Source organism: Saccoglossus kowalevskii, chromosome 15 (assembly GCF_978046115.1).
Source record: "Saccoglossus kowalevskii chromosome 15, keSacKowa6.1, whole genome shotgun sequence".
Lineage (NCBI taxonomy): Eukaryota > Metazoa > Hemichordata > Enteropneusta > Harrimaniidae > Saccoglossus > Saccoglossus kowalevskii.
The window spans coordinates 10,636,123-10,660,564 of record NC_140655.1 but is presented as its reverse complement, the minus strand read 5'-3'; the positions used below and the strand labels follow the sequence as shown (position 1 = coordinate 10,660,564).

The following is a 24,442-nucleotide window of genomic DNA, read 5'->3' as shown; positions in this document are numbered from 1 at the left end:
TTAAAAGATGGTTGTCATCTGGGAAATTAAAATAGTGGCCATTTTGAATGATTGAAAAATAGGAGACATCTTGAAAACAAAAATGGCAACCATAAAGTTCTTCAAAAATATTTTTTGTTACCTTCCAAAACTCTCTGATATAACAACCATATAACAACTTAGAACAAATAATAAAGATAATACAAGACATGAAAAGTTGTAAATATACCAGAAAGTGATTGTAAGAAACACCAGGGTATACAACTTACTTTCGAGATTGTCCTCATCACTACTAAGACCTTCTGGTGTGTTATTACCCGATAGTAAACTGTGCATTTCTACTTGCTTCTGAAGTGCTTGTAATTTGCTTTCATAATCCTGTATTATTGAAGCAAATATCATTTAGCATTTGATATGCATTGATAAATCATGAAGATAACAATAGTGATAATAATGAAGACAATGATGAGAATCCATGAATAGAAGACGATTTTTAATGATGATAATAGATGAAGATGATAAATGACGAGACAGAGGATGGATAAATGAATGGATGATAGATGATGATGATGATGATGATGATGATGATGATGATGATGATGATGATGATGATGATGATGATGATGATAATGATAATGATGATAATGTTGATGATGATAATGATGATATTGATAATAATGTTCATGATGTAATGGATGATGTTGTTAATGATGATGACAATGTGGATAGATGGATGAGACAATTGATGACTTCAGACATATTGAAACATTCACAAGCAGGAAACCCATACTTACAAGTCTTTGCTCTTCCAGCAGTTTATCAGCCTCTTCTTTTTCTTTTTTATACTGTTGCTCCATGGCTAGAAGTCTGTTGAAGTGAGAGGAAACAATAATTAAATTTAAAATTACGTTCTCTCAACATCGTAGAGCCATCTCAATGCAATCTATTTCACAACCCTAACCCACGTGAGATACAGAATGGTTTTCCCAAACGTCACTCTAATATAGAATGCATTGCATCATGGCAAAAGGTCAACACATATGAAACTTGCATCAAAAGAAAACAGTCCATACTAATGATACTTCTACTAAAAGTCACACAGAATCAGGTTTATAGTTTGTTAGTGGATAGAAAAACAACTTTACTGGTTGTCCTGCTTCCAATTTTTTGTATGTATCAACTGCATCAACAAGATATTGAGCATTCATTTTTATTTATTCATTCATTCAAAAATATTTTTTTTGTGTCAGATGTTTTTTTTTTTTGGTGCTAATTGCAAATGCATATGTGAACCAGTCTCCCAAACAAAACACTGTGTGTTGGAAATGCAGGGCAGTGTAAATACCGGTAGTCGGCTCTAGGAATCAAACCAATACTCCTTCTGAAGTGGGGAAAACAAGCTAACCAGAGTACCACTGGGCAAGATTGGAACAAAATAATAGTCAGAATATATAAAACACACAAGACAGAATTGACAGAGAAGTAGCATAATACCTACCTTTTCTCCATTTCTTGTTTGATATCGATACCTTGCTTCTGTAGCAATTCTTTCTGAGCAAAGAACCAGTCAACTGGTTCATTGACAGGCGTATCTCCTCCACTGTTCTGTGGTGATTTGCACCTTTCTATTCTTGCTAGTTCTGGATGTGTGTACCTGAATACGTGGTTCTTACCAAGTATAACACGCGAACCTAAATGAAAACAGTGATGGTGGTTTACACCTCTCGAAGCAGTTCTTGTTATGCACATTTGACAAATTTACTGTATGTACATTTTCACGTAATACTGTCCAGAATAGGGGATTTTCCGTACAATTGCGAGATCTCGCGGGGATGTATGAAAGACGCGCGTCGAACGTCTGCTGCAAAAGTCAAACGATTTGATTTTGAACTAGAATTTCTTTATTTCGTAACTCACATCGACCGGCCGATCTTCGACAGAGGAATATTGCTTCCAAATACCCTTACTTAATCGAAATTGCCTATCATGAAATGTGGACAGCACATTATTAAGCATGGAAATGTCCTCCAAAATATTTCGCATTTGTCGAATCCCACGCAATGTTTGACACCCCTACGGCACTATGACCTTTGTTTGTCCTGTTTTTATGTTCGATTTCACGCATAAAGCGTGATTCTTGCAGTGAACGGAAAATGGTCTATTTCTGCAGAGTGAAATCTCTTTTAAACAGAAAGCATGAAGATCAGTATTCGTTGGTAATCATTTATTTAGATGCTACAGTATAAGAGAACTGACATAAACAAATTCTAATTTTTTGTATTGAGTATGCTACATTAAGACACAGTATATGTAGAACACCTCTCCCTGATTACTGTGACTGCCAATAAAAATGATAAAATCAGTTGGTATAGCAACAAATCATGAAATATTTGAATTCTGATCGAGCTAGCCTGAGTCGTAGTGTCCATTCACCAAATCAATTGGATTCAATTGGATATGATTTCTCATTAACTGTACGAAATCTAAAACCCTTCTGATGCCTACAGGGATTAGTCAGAGGTTTTTTGCAGAGTGGAAATGCAACTATGAGTTGAATACAAGACGAGACTAAGATAACCTCTGCTTTCTTTTAGGCAGACTGTGTAGTTTCCACACCTAACATTTGAACCAGTAAAGAACAAAATAAAAGACAGACAAACATAGCATTAGTTTTTAAGCACGAAAAAAATTAAAATGTTCTCACCAGTTTTCAAAGGAGAAGCATCTGTTATTACTTTTCCATTGACATATACCATGCAACTATCAAATGGTATTATAGACACCTGACCATCAGTATTCTCAAACATACAATGTTGGTCTTGTATGTGAGTGCCAATCAATTGGATATCTTGTAATACTTCAGCTGTACTTTTACCAACTCTTGTAATGCCTTCTTTGATGTAGTACAGTAAACATTCCGACATTAGAGGATCTTCGTTCAAATTGACCAAATGTGGAGTCTGTAAAAATTATTTAAATTTTTAGTAAAAATGTGTAACAATTGTCTTAAAGATGAATGCTGCAGATAAATGTGACAATAATTTAAAATAATTTGAACACTGTACTTTTTTCAAAATTTGGTATGATATATTGCAAATTTCTATGTCTATTTCAAGAATTTTTTTAATTTTGAACCAAATGGATATAAATTAAGAAAAAAATGTATTTTGTGAAAGTTGACATAAGTAGAAATTCAAAGGGTCAAATTAACATTTTTATATAGTATACTGTTAAATACTTTCTTTTAGCTTAATTCATTTTAATTAATTTTCAGTGTAAAGACATTTTGTTTTGTTTTGATTCTGTATATAGTTTATTTTCACTTACTTTTGATGTGGTGAAAGTGAATAAAGAAAAAAAAGGTATTTTTACTGGATTTTATTTTCACTGATTCATTCCTTCAGCAAAAAATAAATTCCAGATGAAAATAAAAGTAGTTTACAAGACAAAACACTCCCTCTAAGCTTTATTTTCCATAAAAAAATTTCAGTCAGGCATAGTGTTTCAGAGAAATTTGGCTGCCTGAGAAACAATCCTTAATTTCATGCATTTTGTATTCAAGAATTTTTTTTAGATAAAATCGCACCATTTCTCAGTACCAAATTTGCTTTAAAATAACACTTGTACCCACTTTATACAAATTTTATACAACACACATCATCAAGTGATCGAGACACTTATACACAGTAAACATGTGTTCTATTTCTGAAATTAATCTATGAGGCAAGTCACATATTTACCTTCTTTGGGGAGAACACACCCAAAGTACCACCATCTTCTCTCAATGCTATTCCCATTTCTGCTAACATCTCTTCTCGTTGAAGTCTTATTGTTTCTGTTTCCTTAAGTTTTTCTTCCCATGTTTTGTTCAGTTCTGCCATCAATTTCTCAGATTCCTATTACAAATTAATTATCTAGTTAGAGATGAATTTTTAGAAACTCTAAGAGGAAAGTGGCTGAATTTTGAAATGAAACTGCACAAGAATAAATCCCGGAAAAATATCCTGCAAGGACAAGGATAAAAAAATTCTGCACATCTGAATCTTGGTGGATAAAAAATTACAGCAAATTTGTCAAAGAAAACAATTTAGCACAAAACTAACTGAAGGTTAAAAATATTTTGTGAATTTTTTCTGTCATCTCCTCCCAAATTTGTCATGGTTCACCCCTTACACAAATTGATTTAATCAAGAACATAATATTTGCACATAAAGAGAGATTAATTTGATTATATTAAAATTGTGAAATTCACACACATCTGAAAAACTCTTATAAGGAGTCACATGATTTTAAACAGGCATTTAACTTGTGAAAAACATGCATGGGAAAGAATGATTAATTATAAAATCATTCACCTTTTTTGTTGTGCTTGAGTAAATGTAGAAAGTGCAACAAATATGACACACATATAAAATTAAGATAGAAAGAATTGAAAATATAATAAAAACAAAAATGTTAAAAGACACGGTAGAAATTACCTTCAATCTGTCCATTGTATCTTCTTTTGTACGACTAATTATATTTTGCTTTGCTTCCTGATCACTAATTTCTATACCTTCTGAAATCAAGATTTCTTTTAATCTGGCAACCTCTTCTTTTAATTCACGGATAATCCTTGCATTTGGATCTTCATTAACAATAGCTTTACAGACAATCTGTTTGGCCCGATCAGCATACCTGTATTGAAGAACATAGCAAAACCAGTGAACCCCTTTTCCTTTGGATATCAAGGAATTAAAGTTAACTCGAGCCACAGAAAGCACAGTTTATTTATTACTAAATGAGGTTTGCATTACAATATTGCAACTTGGAAAATTAGTCTGAAACAACAAAGTACACATAGGGTAAGTATGTTGTTGTTTTTAATTTTTGTAAAACTGTTATTTGGAACTTAGTTTCCACAATTAGTGTGTTAAGTAATGCTCAATAACCAGGTTTTAACGATACTTCTTTGTTGCAGTAAAAAAAATCTTACTTTGGATACGAAGTTGTTACTCTAGCTTTTGGTTACACAAGTATGTAATGTTATCAAGATCAGACACCCATCCTCTTAGCCTATTCACCTCAATGTACTGACTATTTCATAATGACATCTTGAGGCCAAGTCTTTCATCATAATTGATATCTGCAGGACTTAACTCTGCTATCATTACACACACCAACCCCCTCACCTAACCCTGATCTGCAGGACTCAACGCTGCTATCATTCCACACACAAACCCCCTCACCTAACCCTGATCTGCAGGACTCAACGCTGCTATCATTCCACACACAAACCCCCTCACCTAACCCTGATCTACTCACCTCAATGTGCCAAGTCTTTCATCATAATTGATATCTGCAGGACTTAACTCTGCTATCATTCCACACACAAACCCCTCACCTAACCCTGATCTACTCACCTCAATGTGCCAAGTCTTTCATCGTAATTGATATCTGCAGGACTTAACTCTGCTATAATTACACACACCAACCCCTCACCTAACCCTGATCTGCAGGACTCAACGCTGCTATCATTCCACACACCAACCCCCTCACCTAACCCTGATCTACTCACCTCAATGTGCAAGTCTTTCATCATAATTGATATTTGCAGGACTTAACACTGCTATCATTACACACACCAACCCCTCACCTAACCCTGATCTACTCACCTCAATGTGCAAGTCTTTCATCATAATTGATATTTGCAGGACTTAACGCTGCTCTCATTACACATACAGACCCCTCATCTAACTCTGATCTACTCACCTCAATGTGCCAAGTGTTTCATCATAATTGATATCTGCAGGACTTAACACTGCTATCATTACACACACCAACCCCTCACCTAACCCTGATCTACTCACCTCAATGTGCAAGTCTTTCATCATAATTGATATTTGCAGGACTTAACACTGCTATCATTACACACACCAACCCCCTCACCTAACCCTGATCTACTCACCTCAATGTGCCAAGTGTTTCATCATAATTGATATCTGCAGGACTTAACACTGCTATCATTACACACACCAACCCCCTCACCTAACCCTGATCTACTCACCTCAATGTGCAAGTCTTTCATCATAATTGATATTTGCAGGACTTAACACTGCTATCATTACACACACCAACCCCTCACCTAACCCTGATCTACTCACCTCAATGTGCCAAGTGTTTCATCATAATTGATATCTGCAGGACTTAACACTGCTATCATTACACACACCAACCCCCTCACCTAACCCTGATCTACTCACCTCAATGTGCAAGTCTTTCATCATAATTGATATCTGCAGGACTTAACACTGCTATCATTACACACACCAACCCCCTCACCTAACCCTGATCTACTCACCTCAATGTGCAAGTCTTTCATCATAATTGATATTTGCAGGACTTAACACTGCTATCATTACACACACCAACCCCTCACCTAACCCTGATCTACTCACCTCAATGTGCCAAGTGTTTCATCATAATTGATATCTGCAGGACTTAACACTGCTATCATTACACACACCAACCCCCTCACCTCACCCTGATCTACTCACCTCAATGTGCAAGTCTTTCATCATAATTGATATCTGCAGGACTTAACACTGCTATCATTACACACACCAACCCCCTCACCTAACCCTGATCTACTCACCTCAATGTGCAAGTCTTTCATCATAATTGATATTTGCAGGACTTAACACTGCTATCATTACACACACCAACCCCCTCACCTAACCCTGATCTGCAGGACTCAATGTGCCAAGTGTTTCATCATAATTGATATCTGCAGGACTTAACACTGCTATCATTACACACACCAACCCCCTCACCTAACCCTGATCTACTCACCTCAATGTGCAAGTCTTTCATCATAATTGATATTTGCAGGACTTAACACTGCTATCATTACACACACCAACCCCTCACCTAACCCTGATCTACTCACCTCAATGTGCCAAGTGTTTCATCATAATTGATATCTGCAGGACTTAACACTGCTATCATTACACACACCAACCCCCTCACCTAACCCTGATCTACTCACCTCAATGTGCAAGTCTTTCATCATAATTGATATCTGCAGGACTTAACACTGCTATCATTACACACACCAACCCCCTCACCTAACCCTGATCTACTCACCTCAATGTGCAAGTCTTTCATCATAATTGATATTTGCAGGACTTAACACTGCTATCATTACACACACCAACCCCTCACCTAACCCTGATCTACTCACCTCAATGTGCCAAGTGTTTCATCATAATTGATATCTGCAGGACTTAACACTGCTATCATTACACACACCAACCCCCTCACCTCACCCTGATCTACTCACCTCAATGTGCAAGTCTTTCATCATAATTGATATCTGCAGGACTTAACACTGCTATCATTACACACACCAACCCCCTCACCTAACCCTGATCTACTCACCTCAATGTGCAAGTCTTTCATCATAATTGATATTTGCAGGACTTAACACTGCTATCATTACACACACCAACCCCCTCACCTAACCCTGATCTGCAGGACTCATCGCTGCTATCATTCCACACACAAACCCCCTCACCTAACCCTGATCTACTCACCTCAATGTGCCAAGTGTTTCATCATAATTGATATCTGCAAGACTTAACACTGCTATCATTCCACACACCAACCCCTCACCTAACCCTGATCTACTCACCTCAATGTGCCAAGTGTTTCATCATAATTGATATCTGCAGGACTTAACGCTGCTATCATGGCAGTTTTAGAGTTACCTCCAAGATTCTCTCTTAACAACCAGGTTAAAACAGAATCTCTGAATGGAATAAAATCTGTCTTCCTTTTCCGTTTACTAGACTACAAAATAAGTACAAGAAATACAGTTACATCCATATACATGATTATTTGAGAAGGGATGGCCAAGACCATAAAATCTAACAAACACAAATACACCCAACCATCAATGTACTGTAAAGTCACACTAATTATGCAAGAAATAAATTTGTGTAAAATTCACAAGTCAGTAAAAACCATGAGACAGTTTAGCAGTCAACATTTTCCCCGGATGTCATATAGCACAAAGTGTTGACAGCAATGTTTCTAAAATTTTGTATTTGTGCAATGCCATAAAATTACCAAATCATAAGAATTTCTAGCTGCAAAAATTAAGTGATTTTCAGTACATCAACAATGCTAATTTCATACACAGTAAATAGACACTTTACATATGTGTAGCGTAGGGGACCCTCCTATCAACATATCCTGGTACTTTTTTATTGCTCTTCAGAAAACTTTACTTTCCATCTAACGAAATGATTCTATTTATTCCTGTCAGCATGTTGACTGATTGATCTTGGCCGATTAATGTAACGAAATATTTCTTTTCATGTGTATCATCAGTAAATCCATATTTTTTTGAAAAATTTGGAAAATATGTTTTTGGCAAATTATACAGGGAGAGTATATAAATATATTATCATACAACTGAACTGATATTACTAGTTACCAATAACAGAATTTCAGTGTTCTGACTTCATTTATTGAACAGAGTCATGACTGTAGTGTTGAAGATACAAAGAATGTCCAATACAGCTATGTAGTGACCACATTCACTGAACAATTGATTACGCAATGATGGTAAAACAAATGCTCTATACAAATGTCATTGGATATTCTTTCCTCGATACTGGACCCATTTCTAAGAATGTATGGCCAATAGACTGCATGACTGCTAAAGGTCAGACACCCTGGTATACTTTGAGGATAATAGGTAAATATTTACATTGTTTTTTCAATACTAACAAATCCTTGCATTTTGGGCTAGCAATAATTGAGAGAGTATGGTTGACAGTGAATTGCCACCTCCAGAAAGTACCAGGATGTACACCCTTTTAGTCTCCCCTCCCCCCAATTAGAACACCGATACAGATACGATTGCATAGACAATATACAAAGCTGACAATAATAAATATATATAAAGACAATACTACAAACTTGATTCATATTAATAACTGTTATCTGTACAATTGTTAATTAACATGCATAAAATTAATTATAGTGATTGACACACGTATGCATAAGAGATTTCAACTTAGTGCTGTGAATGTCATAGTGTGAGACAACAAGCCGGCCACACACCTTACGATCAGATAAACAACAAAAGAATCCCTAGAGCTATACACTAACATGGATATTACAAAATCAGCATGTGCCAAATGCATACAAGTAGTTTTTTAGTTGTACGATTCAACCATGAAATTGGGTTTCAAACAGATTGCAGAAATATCGCAAGGTATGCAGCAAGCTTAAGAGTTGTTGTCAAGATTATGTTCAGTGGTACATTGTTGTCAACTGTGACTAAAAAATAGTTTACCTCCATCAGGATATTGTATAACATGACTCAAAATTAATGGCGGTCACATTGATCAATGCCTTGGTGCCTTTCGAAATTGCCCGGTAATTTTGGGTAGTAAAAGGTATTTTTCTGATATGATATCCGGGCCTGAATTTCATGAGGCGATAAAGACCACTGCTTCAATGGCCACTGACTGTCTTGATTTAGGTTATGTTCTCATCACAATTAAATTAAATTTAAATTTAAAGATAGTTCAGAAATTTTCAAAGCCTTTCGAATATCAAAGTTCAAGCTCTGTATTATGGTAATTAAATCCGAAATAAATACTATAGGGAGTCCCTAATGTTGGATTCCCATGATGTATCAGAAATAGACATAGGGAGTTCCTTATGTTGGCTTCCCATGATGCATCATAAAAAGACATAGGGAGTTCCTTATGTTGGCTTCCAAGGATACATCAGAAATAGACAAAAGGGAGGTCCTTATGTTGGCTTCCCATGATGCATCGTGATTCAGTCTGTGACAGATGCACCATGTTATTAGCATTTTCTCATCTGGTGAGTGAGCAGCATAAAATATTGCACACAAGGTATATAAATTGCTCATAAACGTATGAAAAGAATAATTTAAACCGAGTGCGAGAAGATAACAATGTACCACTCAAGATAAAACGAACAAAATTCTTTTGATTCAAATACACAATACATTCACAAGAGACTGACGTAGTAAAATGGTGCATTAAGAGTGTGATGCTTTACACTTACACTGCCCTTCCCAATCTTATCCAATGAACTCTATAAAGATGTCAGTAAAAAAGAAAAAGAGTTGCAAGATGTACAAAGAAAGAAGCTATGAATAAACCGTGCAGTAGAAAAAAGAATGTGAATGTGAGCGAAGAAAACAAATAAGTTAATGGAGAGATGAAAACCAAATCAATCAAATAAATCATTAATTCATTCAAGTGTAAGTGTGACCTTTTTAGATATGCATGGTTTAGTGAAATGACCAGCTTTATTTTAAAGCTTTGGGATTATCTAAATTTGTAGTCTTCTTATTTCTGTGATAGAATTTATGTAATATACCTTGTAATGCACCTTGTTTTTATTAGAAAGGGTAAGTTCAAATGGAGAAAAAATAATTATTGTAAAATATGCTTTCCTTTTATTATGTCTTAATTCTAAAATGAGCTTTCTTTTTGATTTGATGCAATATTGTTCCATGAATGAATTTTGCACAAAAGTCGCATCTAAGGTACTGGGGAAAATGAGAGTTTCCACATATAATTTCAATTTTCGTCTGCATATTCGTGGAATATTGTTCCAATTCTGATGCACACACAACAAACAGCTTCTACACAATCAGTACACTGCCAATCACCTGGGAGTTTGATCACACTTGTTCTACAGTTTCTCAAAAGACAAGATTTTGTTAAGAGCAAGAATGTTGCAAAATTAGTCAAATAGTGTTCCATTCTCTCCTATCATCGCATCGACTGATATACTTGAAACAGTAGACATGGTGACACAGTCTTGTGACTTTCTAACTCTTAACATCCATTCGTTTCCAAGAACTATAAATAAAACTTATTTAGCTTGAATTTATTATCAGTCACAATTCATAGCAATCATACTACCAATATATTGGAAAGAAAAAAAAACTATAATACAACGTACAATGTATGCATATTGTGCCTGTCTAGTTGACGTGATGGATTACTGATTTCACAGTAGTAAATCTATGATGGCTAGACGTATATTAATTTTGTTTATTCAGCAGAGCCTTATGGAGTCTGACTAAATTGAAGCTAATGTAATTTTCTTCATTTTCTTCAAATATTTGTCTATGGTGAAATTATATCACATATTTGCAAAATTAGCTTGGAAACAAATGACTGAAAAAAATTGACAACGATTCTGACTCCACACTATGCCAAAACTCTATAATTGTACTCATGTCTCAAGCAAGTAAAAATTGCATTCTTATAACAGGAATATCACACATCCTTGCACAACATCAGTGATGTTGATTCAAACACTATCATACAGAATGTTTTTGTTGTTTTCCTTCACCCATTATATTGAAAAGTACTACTTACTATTTCAGCTAATGCAGATATAACTTTACCAAGAGTTGTAAGAGACTTGTTAATGTTGGCACCTTCCTGTAGATACAAAAAATATAAGGTAAACTACAATGTACTTTTAATTACCCACAAACAGTTTTTTTTTCTGTTTTTTGGTTGGTCTTTACCTACAGTGTGTATATGCTACACAAAATACTATAAAACTATTTATTTTCACTGACATTTAATTTCACTATTTTGATGTTTTAAGCATATTCACTGTATTTCAATTTCATGCATTGGTCAAAACAAGTTTTACATGTATTTTTATTTTACATGTTCATGTAGATTCAATTTAGCGAATTTGACTTATCAGTGAAAAATAGCAAAATTAAAACCCAGTGAATATTAATTAATGATTTCACAGCACAAACTGCATTCATAGACCCTAGAGCAGATTTTCCTTAGGCTCAATGCTCAAACGTGATAAACAAGCAATGTTAACAGAATAACTATTTTTTTGTTGTTACAAAAAACTTCAACGAAGACCAAGCACAAAACATAATTTTACCAATTGTTTGACATGCTGCTCTAATTCAGTGAAAAAAGATGGACACAACTACATCCATTCTATCAAACTTACAAAGTATGAAACATAACAATTTTTCAAGAAATTACACTTATTGATAATATATGTATAACCAGAGGTACATTACTTGGGGTTTGCAACGCGCATAGTACTGAATGGTGACATCATGTCAAGATCCCATTCAAGTCTCATCTCGTAGATAGCGAGACTGGTGCTACCACCTTCTGACATGACATAGGCAGTTTGTAATAAAACAATAAAACATGTATTACCACATTCATAGTGAAAAAATGTAATACATCGAAAATGTACAGAAAATATAGTTATCATAATCTGTCATATCGTGAGCAGCTATTTTGATCCACCTGAACATCTCAGTATCCTAGTTACCTCGGGCATGCACATTCGCATTTTTCTGAGTTGGAACGCTTATGCGAGAGCGAGATTGAAACGGGATCTTGGTATCATGTCACCGTAGTTCCAAACCCCAAGTAATGTACCTCTGGTATAACTAAGTTTAAGAAAAATTAGGCAAAAATTAATAACGATAAATTTCATTATCTATAAGGTAAGGTCAAATAAAAGTACAAGTCGAGACACTAACCTTTAATCTCATCCCTTTAGCACCAGTGGAATCAGCCCGCTCACTTCCCGCAAGATCAACTAAACTAATCTTACTGACTTTTTCAGTGGATAAGTCAGTTTCTCTGTCATATCTTCGTTGTGTAAATACAATAGTAAAAACAGCATGTGACCTACTGCTGGTTTCGTTCATATTTGTCGCTGCAACCGTTCTGAAAAATAAGTTGTGATTTAGTGAGGTATGAGTCTTCTTACAGTGGGGATATGTTTGCATTGTACAGTGTAGAAATACTCTTAGTCTATGTGTTTATAGTGTGCCTATAATCTACATTACTTCCACTCAGATGTCTGTTAATGCCGATAATGAGCATAAACTTGGGTTACAGCTGGATTGAACCAAGTAAATTATTCTGACCACGATAGACTCGGCTCTATTTGTATTTATTTATATATATTCAGCATATTGTTCAAAGGAAAAAAAATTCCACTTAGCATGTCAATCTAGTCACTAGAAGTTCATGCTTATTACTTGCTATTTTGAGCAGTTTTTTTGGGTCGGTTACTGTGGTTTGGTGAAATGGATATCTGCTTACAGTAGCAAAATGTTTTGCCGTAATTTTGAGTTTGAATTCAATAAATTACATAATACATATGTTCGTAATGTACCTGTAATTTATACTCCTACCTCACGTAACAAGTCGTTTATTTTTTAATATCTTACCTTGCTTTGTTGCCTTCATCCATCAGATCTTGTATATCATTATACGACGTCACAGCTAGTTTGGAGAGATCCTCTACATAGGGACCGAGCAGCGGATGTTCCCGAACTCGTAAATTTTTTTGATTTTTTGGATTAAGTAAATCTCTAACACGTTCACAGTAGATCTCCATGTAACTGACTTCAACTGAGTATGACATGTCTTCAATCATATTGTCCTCCATTTTCCTGAATAGTTCCTCACATAACTACAAGACAATAGACTCTTTTCATAAATCAAGTGCCCTCACAGTTTCCTGTGAGAGAGGTTTTTCAGGTGAACTCAGAGTGGCAGATTTGCCTTTTGAAAATGGCTAGAGAAAATGGCCCTCCTAAAAGCATTTGCATGTGTTTAATTAAAAAAAAAATACTATTTTCAGGTAATTTTTTTTAGCTCCCCTTGGTGAAAATTTGTGTTGGTGAATCGCTTACATGTGATCTCTTACCTTAAAGGTAAAGGCTACTACATAAATGTGAATTTAGAGAAAATTATGGTTGTATTTTAGTGGATAGTGGCCATTTATATTGCTTTTATCATTTGTGCTCATGGCAGAGATATTATGTCATATCTCATATTGTAGGCTTGTTACAGAGGCTGAAAGAATCATATATTGTTATTGTCGTCTTGAATTATTGTAAAAAAATTACAACAAATTTTTCTTTAAAGTTGTGTTCAATGGAAATGTTCTAAAAATAGCAAATTTTGAGAAAATATTAGGTTAAGTTTTTCAAAATATGTTGCTGTAACACACAAAAGAATACTATTTTATGGTACTGTGCTTCATAATTTTACATAATAATCCCATAAGCAATTTCATGTGATTTATGACCAACTTCTACCTTATGTACATAACTCCTTATATAGACATGGTATGTTTCTGAACCACCATATGTATGTGTCAGTCAATACAGTTTTTGTCATTCTCATAAAAAAAAAACTATTTATATTATAAACTATATTATCACCTGTGGAATTATTCCTCCTTGATCTATTTCATTTTTACCCATCATAGTGTATGATTTACCAGAACCAGTCTGTCCATATGCAAATATGCATATATTGTACCTGGAATAGATTGAAATACAAGAGTGAACAAAACTCATCATGAATGAAGGGAGTACATCAACTACATTGTATAACATACAAAATGATTTCCGCACGTGACCATGTGACCTAATCATCAGTTGTTTTGTAAATTGTACCAGAAGCATCCAAATTGCCAGACGGCACCATTTGTAAGGAACTCAAATTTAGTGATTTGTCTGGGCTCTGACTGAGATGTAAACACACAGTGATATATGTAGGATAAATTTTTAATATTTTTAATAAAGCTTTAAAGAAGTGTATTCCCAATGGAAGAACATACAAGTTAAAACAATAAAAACATTTAACCATTAAAATATTATTTATTTTGATGATCAAAATACCTCAATAATTTACTGTAGAATACTTTATTTTCGCTTGGAATTTATTTTCGCTATTTTCGCTGAAGGGATGATTCCGTGAAAATAAAATCTAGCGAATATACTTTTTTTCCTATATTTCACATTAAACTCATCAAAAATCAGTGAAAATAAATTCCATACAAAACGCCCAAAAAGCCTTTTCAGCGAAAATTAAATCCAGCGAAAATAAAATATTCCACAGTATGTACTCAGTGGATGCATAGGCCAGGTCTATGACATTGAGATATCATTCGGCAGATTAATTATCAATTACAACACTGAGAAGGTTTATCCCAAATAATATCACATTACATGTATGTAAGGAGTCACCCTCTTAAGTTAAGATGCAATCAATTATAGAAGAGACTGAGCATATAGGACAGGACAAAAGATGCAATTAATTATAGGAGACTGAGCATATAGAACAGGACAAAAGATGTAAAAACGAAAACAGAAAATATCAAGGTCTAACAACTCATTTAATTTTCACTATCTTGAACAGAAACATGGGATTTTTCATTTATCGCATTAAATCATGGGAAGAAAAATTATAAACAATTTGCAACACAAAAACAACAACTTTAACAATTTAATTTGAGCCATATTTTATAGGCTAAAACAGTTTATTATATTATAATTGCCATTTGAAACATGATATTCAGAAAACTAAATATGTCAAGTTTGAAAGTAATGTGATTGCAGTATAATGTGGTGATCTTGGCAAAGCATGTGTTTGAAGTTTATGTAAATAAACAATGTACGTTCAAGATAGTAAGAACTAACTGATCATCTCAATTTTCTAGTTTATCATTTGAGATTAAATATTACAAACCCTTCAAATGCATGAGCCAACATCTCCTCTCCAATATCGTTATAAACTTGAATCTGTGATGCATATTTAGGATCTGCCGGCTGAGAAAAAAACACATTTATTTGAAAACAATATAATATAAGAAATATGAATTATTTTTATGTATTTCTGACCAGATGTAGAAACAATACTACTATGATAACAAAGTGAAAATAACAATAATTGCTTGAATAGTTTATTTGTGTTTCTGGTGCATAAGATAGTCCTAGTGGTTATATCAGTAACTTGCAGGCACATTAGAAGATAGTCCTAGTGGTTATATCAGTAACTTGCAGGCACATTAGAAGATAGTCCTAGTGGTTATATCAGTAACTTGCAGGCACATTAGAAGATAGTCCTAGTGGTTATATCAGTAACTTGCAGGCACATTAGAAGATAGTCCTAGTGGTTATATCAGTAACTTGCAGGCACATTAGAAGATAGTTCACTATGCATAAGACCACTAGCTAATACACACTTTGGAACAACACAACAATTTCAGCAGAATACAAAAACATATAATTTGCATATTTTACCTTAAATATTTAACTTGTTTTGAACTTGAATGTCTATTGCTTGTATTTTTCCCAGGACGAATAATTGTAAACGTCTTATAGTGATAATGAAGTTGCCCCCCCCCCCTCCCACACCCCTGTGGGTCATGGATACCAGGATGTGTGACCTTGAGGGGCCATAGAGTGCCAGGATGTAAAGCATGAGTAAAGTTGTTATAGCAACAATATAAAGATACTTACTGAAGTATGTGACCAATGTGAGTAATCAAAGTTAAAGCTTTTGTTTTCTTGAGTTTTAGGATTTATGATTGCTGTAAAGAAAAATAGATAGTAATTATTAGTGAGAATGTTTCAACAACTGAAGCTGCTTGAAAAAATGAAAATGGAATATTAAAAACATTTTGTCTATTGTTTGATCCATAATTCTTGGGTATTTCAAGAAAGGTTTTATTTGTTTTTACCCTAGTCGCATTACAGTACACTGGTACTGTCAATACCACTAGGGGTATTACCAGAAATGAGATACCATCATCATGATCACAGATTGAGCCATGTGACCTGATATTATGGTTAAATATGTCATTCTTTATATGTCTATGTACAGCAAGTGTGTGTAGTTGAACAGAAAGCTAGTTTGAATGATAGCTACAGAATAAAAGTAAAAATAAGCTTGACTAAACTGGCAATCGTTGGGTGATGTAAGGATGGTTGAAAGGATAGTCCACCTAAATTCCAGGCAAACAATTGATATATAATAACAAGTTACATAAAATACTTGTCTTTAAAGCAAACCTAAATGCGGCCTTAATTTATAGTTGTGTATATTCTAAACTGTATTCGAAATAATATTGCAGTGGTTTAATTTTGTTTTAATTATAACTGTAGCTTGGATAGGCATTTGAAGTGCTTGCAATTAAACACCATGGAGGCCATTCATGGACGGGAATAAACAACGAACGAACATATTTAACATCTGGGTAATTTTCAAAGCTATGACGTTTTAGTATCTGATCGCATTCGTATACGCCATTGTACATAGCCGTTCATGCTGCCAAGCATTGTGTACTACTAGTATAAACTCAACTTTTATATGCACAATGTGCTTTTTAAAACTTGGGTTAGAGCCTTATGCGTTTGAACCACAGTATTCTGAAAGTGGAAGCCCAATTGCGTTAAAGTACCGTACTTCCCCGATCGTAAGCCCCTCCCGAGTATGAAGCCCATTCCTATATTTTTACTAGGTATTTATCGAGTTGAGAGCATTCACGATTATAAGCCCAGAGTGTTTTTACTGGGCGTCGACGATAAATATGCGTGTAAAAGGTGCGTTTCATTTCATAATAATCGTGATTGGCATGGTAGTTTGGTTCGTGTTTTTTTTTTTATGAGAAAACTTGCATTAATTTCAGAGTACATGTACATGGCGAACGTACACAACGTGGTTCGCATCCTTTCTACTCTGTCATTTACTCAGGATGAACCCCGATGTTGCAATACTGGAGTAATCCATATTTCTTTGAGTAGTAGCTTTCGAAAAGCCAAAAATGTGATCGTTAAGTCGTGTACCTGGTTATTGGGCATGGTTTACTTTGAGACTATCATGAAATGCCTAGGGTTTGAACGATGTGACATGATGTTGGCGACCGTGAAATTCATCCTCCACGCTAAGTTTACCCACGGTTATTATTAACCGTCGTTTATATTTCGGAAATTGCGAATCGCCAGTTTTTAGGGAAAAAATCGTCGTTTTTTTGTTGCAATCAGTGCTACAGATCGCATTTTAACATTGCGGTAATTCACTTCCGCATTGCGTTAAAAAATCGTCGTCAATAATCGGAAAATTTCATCATTACGACACATCATTTTGATTGGTTAATGAAAGACATGATCTGTTATGTCAAAGGAAGTTGTTCCAGGTCAAATCGTGGTGGAAAACCTCATGGTGGAAAATTGCTTTGCGTCGAGTTTGCGTACGATCGAAAACATACCAAAACGACTCAAGATAATGATAAATGCCTTCGTCCACTGTTTCCTCACAGATCCTACCCATTATTTCACCGTAAATTCTGACGGTATGTAAATCGTATTGTAATAAAATGTGTGTGTTTTTTTATGAGCATGTTTGTTTCTTCATTGTGTTGTTCAAATCAATGACGCATTTTTTTTTTTTTTCGAAAATAATATTATTTTCCTGAGCCCGGCGTAGTGAACGAATAATTGTTTTGGATAATTTTTCGTTGTTAGCAAGATGGTTACAGTGTTTAACCCCCAAACAAAATCATCTTTTCTGAGCTGGTCCTCGAGTATAAGCTCATCCCTTACTTTTCCCTTACGTGTTCATGCCTCCGGGCTTATGATCAGGGAAGTACGGTATACTGTGAAGATTCAGATCAGTCCAGTGTGAGAGTATATCGTCGACGATGCCCCTTGTTCGGGTAATAGTTTTATTTCAAATTACACGGGAGGTCTGTGAACAATCTGCTTGGTGTTCCTGTGACAATTGTCCCATGATTTGCCAGTGCAGCCCCGTGAATACATGGACGAAAATGTTTCCATCACCACCCTACGAACTCAAGATTGCATACTCCAGCATCCATACATTGAATAATTTGCACGCCGCACAGTGTAATACTGGAAACAGCATTTATTAGACAGACAAAAAACAAAACAAAATGCCTGTCTCGATCAATTACACATCCATAATGTTTGTATGTTGATACGCTTGTAAATAACATTAACGTAAAAGTCGAAACAACACAGACTAGAAATCAATTCACCAGTCCAGCCAACTATGGCTCCCTAAGTTGCTTATATTTAATCAGATACTATTTCATCATCATGCTTTGTTACCTTACCTGTTTATACCTCATGAGAGCGTTTTTTTATGGCAAGATGGCGCAAACGGAAGTCCTTCGCAGGTTTATGGTTTCTCATATTTAAATCATCATAACTCTGAAGATAATCATTTTTTTATTATTATTTTTTTCAAATTTATAATCACTATACATAACTTGATGAATACAAACACCAAAATAGGCTCTATTTAGTTCCCCTTTAATATTTAGTTCTAAACATATTACATTTAGCTCTAATGTTTAGTAACTACTTCAAGATAAAAATAGCTTTAATTTTCAATCATTAAAACAGTACAAGTGGCAGGGTTCATCAAACTTCTTTTCATATTATAGCTTTAAAAAAAAACTAAATTTGTATTCAAAGTGACAGCTAATTTTGGCTTTACAGTATATGTATGACAACAAAATAAAACATTTTTCATGGAAAAATTGCATGCCTTGTGTGCATGTATGTTCTTGTGTTCAGTGGTTTACCAACATTATTAAAAACAGAGATCTAAAAACCGCTGAAGGAAAATATGTAGGAGGCTTTTTTCTATAGTTCATCCCATAATAAAAGTATGGCAAACAAAATGATCAATGTGCATATGAAATTGCATAAACCATATAAATGATTTTTCAACATTTTCATAACATCAATATTAAAAACCAATTACAGTTCCACTATATATACCATTAAATTACTTCCTTAATATATGAATTCATACAATTTACAAATCGATGCAGTGAATACAAATCTTTGAAATTTATTGAGTACAATAAATATAGCACATGTTAGAATGAAGCTAATGAATCAATATGAATATTTTGAAATGTGAGTGCAAGTCATTTTTTCTACTTAGAATCTGAAATACATAGAATAAATCAAAATTAAGTAGTTTTTGCTAACTTATATATACTCCTGTCACATGTGCGAGTTATTTGTTGGTTATATATCAAATAAAAATATCAAATTTGTACATTCATGAGATAAATGTACATGAAGGTAAATAAATGATGTCTAGAGAATCTTTTCTGAAAAACAAATTAGAAAACCATCATTTGTTTGAAGCAGTTCTGATGCCAGAATACATAAACTGTTTGTGATAATTTTTAAAGCAGATGAGGTATCACCTATGTGAAAATTGAGTCATAAGATACGATAACACACACTAAAACGCAAAGGCTCATGGGTAGACTCTGTGGTCATCTGGCACATGCGCAGGTGAACACTCCCCCGCTTTAAGCTTTGATTGAGTATAACAAACATTTTGTTAATTATAACTAAGCTTTGCTCATTGTAGCATGTCTGATTTTTTTTTTCCGTCTTTTACTGAATTAGTTTAGTTCTCTTTTGTTATTCCCATTTTTATGGTATGTGATGTATGAATTAATTAATAAATGACTGGAAATAACATAATTAATAAAAACTCAGTAAAGTTTCATTTATCCATGAAATTACCTGAGACACGACGTAATAGATACACACTAGTTCTTCCATACTTGATGAGAAACGAAAACAGTATTAGCATCTGATGAAAGTCAAATGAACAGCCAATGTACGTACAGCCAGGAGGCACTGACGTCAATCCTACAGTCTACAGCTAAATTGCCTGCCAGTTTTCTACTGCTAAGTATGGCTGTTTAAATTGATTGCAATTTCCAGCGCTGAAATACTGTGGAATAACCTTTGGCTTTCTTCTCTGTGTTATTTACTACCAGGTATTTTTAAAGTCTTTGAAGACACAATCCATGAATAATTGGATTTCTTATTAAGTTTAAAACTGTCTACATTTTTGTTTTTATGAAATTTGTGAAACAGTTTATGATTAAATTTGTTTTTCTTCAGAAAAAATATGAAATCAGTCTCTGCCTGCTTCCAGCATGTACAATGTAAATGTCAACCATATTAAATTTTATGTCAATACATGTAATACAAGATTGTGCTTCACATAGAATATATAAAGTTCAGTCTATGGTAATTGGCGAAAATCATTTTAATGATATAATTCTCATTTTACAGATATTGACTACCTCATTAAATAATACACAAACATATCATACAAATTTAGTTTCTTGAAGATGAGGTAAATTATGTAAATCAGACTTCTATCAATTAAAAGATGTTAAAAATAAGAAACAGCCACACAAGTTTTATGTTAACATAAATCGTAACAATTAGGAGCAGTAAATCATCTTGCTGCCATTGTGTATGGACAAACATCTATTCCTCATAAAGATATACATATCAGGTGAAGAGCATCCCAAGGCAAGTTTGGTTGCCATGGTGATTTCCTACATCAATGCTCTTAGTACTCTTTTGAGAACAGCTACATGCGAAGCATCGATAAACAATTTGGTTCCAGTCCCCTGAGACTAGATAAATGTCATCCAAAGTATTTATGATTGGCAGCTGTATTGTATTATATTACAAAACTAAATCCTGAACACACCTATCATAGTACAATGCTGTGTGCTGTTGGTTTCACTTCACTTTCGCTATTTTTAGATTTTGACATAATTAATATTTTGTACAGAAACGAGCATTTTTATAGGACTATTTTGTGGAAGGATACCAAATCTTAAAATGGTGGTGAAATGGTAAATATATTCAGTGATGAGGCTCAGCTTCATATCGATCAATGTATATTTTTACATTAGGAAATTGAATGCTAAACAAATCTCAGACCTACATATGATTTATTGTCTGTGATTACTTGACTGACTCAAGAAAAATCTTTAGCATATTAAATACTAGTACAGGATAATTCCTTTTAGGTATTTTTAAGGATTGATCTCAATTGATCAGCGTATAATGATTTGTAAATTCTCAAATCGTTTATACAACAATGACGCTAAATGTACAAAGAAAAAAGCAAGTGGCTTTTGCTGCCCTTTTTAAATCCATGCATGAATCTATCAGTTTTTGAATATCATCACCCATACAGACACCCACCCACACACGACAGCCGCAGCGGCTTCTATTGAATTAAATGTGATTTAACAAATAACATCATGACATTTAAATATTGTAATACAGTGTCCACGTTACTATTAACACTGTATGCACAGTATACCATTTAGTTCTTGGAAACCTAATCCATACACACATCGATGATCATTGAATAAGCTTAAACTTTTTAACGTTAACAAAGCAGGATTATCGTTATTATCGGTAGTCTTTCTAGTTTTTGAGTAAAGATACTGAGAGGAAATTCATTTTTAGGATATTTTCTCATAATACTGGATGAACTTTAACACGACAGCCATTACAGGAAGTACAGTTGTCAATGTGTTAAAAGGCATTTACCGCCCGTTAAGTACAGTTGATGGTATACTGATGGTTTCCCAGCTATGACATAAATTCCTAGGCATACATTCACATGTATACTGTTTCAGAAAAATTGATCAGTAATGGGTTCAACGAGAATGCAATCATGCAGTTTTATCGAAGTATTCCATTAAATATGCTGAACAGTTTTCATTTAATACTTGATTCTAACTTAAGGTAGCTTGCTATCAGTAAAAAAAAACTCAGAAATTCTGTTACTGTTTGAAATTGTGAAATAAAAATATATGGTCACAAACAAATCTTCCACAAAACAACCTGAAAAATTGATCAAAATGCATGTTTTAAGTAGTTTACAATTGGTTCCTATGGCAGGAAGATTCCATCATATCTCAAAATGTTGTTTCATGACCTACATTTATGATAACAAAATAATAATGTAATATTATGAAGGCTACATATGACTGTCATGAAAATGGGAGAATATTGAATCACGGTGGTAGTCACGCAGCGCATGTTGGAATTTCATGTAAATAAACAATGTATTTTACACATGTTGTATACGTTGCTATGAGTCCCATATCGAACAGGATGCGGCAAGACGACTACCACCCCTTCAAGCTATCTGTGGAATAATGTGTTTACATGAAATCATATGGCTACATATGGCGGTTACGAAAAATTGGAGATTTTTAGTACAAGTTATCCATGGAACAATTTCTGGATTTCTATAGAAAATGTACCAAAATGGCTGATTTTCAGAACATTTGGCAAATATTTTTTTGAAAACACATCATTCTTTCCCCGGAAGTATAAATATGAATAATTTACATGTACGTGAAACACGTACATTACACGACAACTTTTGAATGATTCACTGTGATAAATTTTGTCTGTTTTATTGGTAGCAAACTACCTTATAACTGGATAGTGTCTACATAAGTGATTATGCATATATATGATGAATGGTGATGCCACTCAATACGAATATTACACAGCAACCAATAATGGAAGGATGCTTAAATGCAATTACAGAATAGGTAATGCTAAACATGAAAAAAATCATTCACTATGGTTTATCAGGTTATCTGATCGAATGACCAGACTTCTGAAGAAAAATCTACAAAAATTCCTTGAATTGAGTGTATTTGAATTAAGAGATTAAAACAGCCCTGTTTATTATGACATACAACAGTTTGCTGGTATGACTGACTGCTAAATGTATTTGGTTTATTTATGACATGGCAAAGTTCTCAGTTGAGTCAAGAGAACCTACTTAAAATCTCATAAAACCAGTAAAATTCATAGAATTCCTAAAAGTGTTTGTTAACCTATTAGTAAATGTGTATATAAACCTGTGGATTTACATGGATATGAATTCATGAAATAAGGCAAACATCATTAGTTTTAACATCACAGTGTTTACCTCTCTGATAAGAACAATGTAATCAAAGTACATGCTAAAGACAAGCAAGGGGGCCTAAGAGAAATGTAGCGTCTCCTTGAGGGAAAACAATTTTTGGAAAAATTTTAATGAAAAAAATGAAAAGAATAATCTAAATAACACTACCTACTAAAAATACAACAGGCAGAAAGGATCAGAGAATACACTAACATTCAATTAAAAGGTGAATTTTTCATATTTGTTCGTATATCCAAGTAGTATTGAGCTAAAATGACCTTTGTGAATGGAGTACACATACCGTATTTGTAGCACATACACACAGTTACAGCGGCAAGGTGCTTTCAGCCATGAGTTTGAATTTTGTGTGTGTGTGTTTACATATTTTAATGATTATTGAGACTGTGCTTCTAATAGAGAAAATACAATAGTCATGATATGCATAGACAACAGTAGAGAAAAATAATCATTTTGTTACTGGAGTATTATTGGAGCTGTGCTTTTAAATAGAGCAAATACAGTAGTCATGATATGCATAGACAACATTACAGAGAAATAATCATTTTGTTACTGGGGGTATTATTGGAGCTGTGCTTTTAATAGAGCAAATACAGTAGTCATGACATGCATAGACAAACAGTGCAGAGAAATAATCATTTTGTTACTGGGGTATTATTGGAGCTGTGTTTTTAATAGAGCAAATACAGTAGTCATGATATGCATAGACAAACAGTGCAGAAAAATAATCATTTTGTTACTGGGGTATTATTGGAGCTGTGTTTTTAATAGAGCAAATACAGTAGTCATGA

At 34.1% G+C, this 24,442-nt stretch overlaps 1 protein-coding gene across 15 annotated transcripts in view; it reads right to left on the bottom strand.

Annotated features, from left to right (window-relative positions):
* LOC100377533 (kinesin-like protein KIF1A) overlaps window positions 1-24,442 on the bottom strand; it is a 111,687-nt gene that overhangs the window by 61,640 nt on the left and 25,605 nt on the right. For 12 of the 15 annotated variants that reach the window (XM_078011998.2, XM_085490407.1, XM_085490412.1 and 9 more), the window contains exons 3-16: window positions 16,349-16,419; window positions 15,576-15,655; window positions 14,264-14,363; window positions 13,262-13,506; window positions 12,563-12,752; window positions 11,403-11,468; window positions 10,072-10,101; window positions 7,652-7,809; window positions 4,458-4,656; window positions 3,720-3,875; window positions 2,684-2,939; window positions 1,478-1,670; window positions 774-846; window positions 249-357 (exon numbers count right to left, since the gene is read on the bottom strand). In XM_078011998.2, the coding sequence (XP_077868124.1) occupies window positions 249-357; window positions 774-846; window positions 1,478-1,670; window positions 2,684-2,939; window positions 3,720-3,875; window positions 4,458-4,656; window positions 7,652-7,809; window positions 10,072-10,101; window positions 11,403-11,468; window positions 12,563-12,752; window positions 13,262-13,506; window positions 14,264-14,363; window positions 15,576-15,655; window positions 16,349-16,419 (1,926 nt within the window). The remainder of the gene's footprint in view (window positions 1-248; window positions 358-773; window positions 847-1,477; window positions 1,671-2,683; window positions 2,940-3,719; window positions 3,876-4,457; window positions 4,657-7,651; window positions 7,810-10,071; window positions 10,102-11,402; window positions 11,469-12,562; window positions 12,753-13,261; window positions 13,507-14,263; window positions 14,364-15,575; window positions 15,656-16,348; window positions 16,420-24,442) is intronic. The other 3 variants (XM_085490405.1, XM_085490415.1, XM_085490416.1) reach the window with 1 other exon arrangement.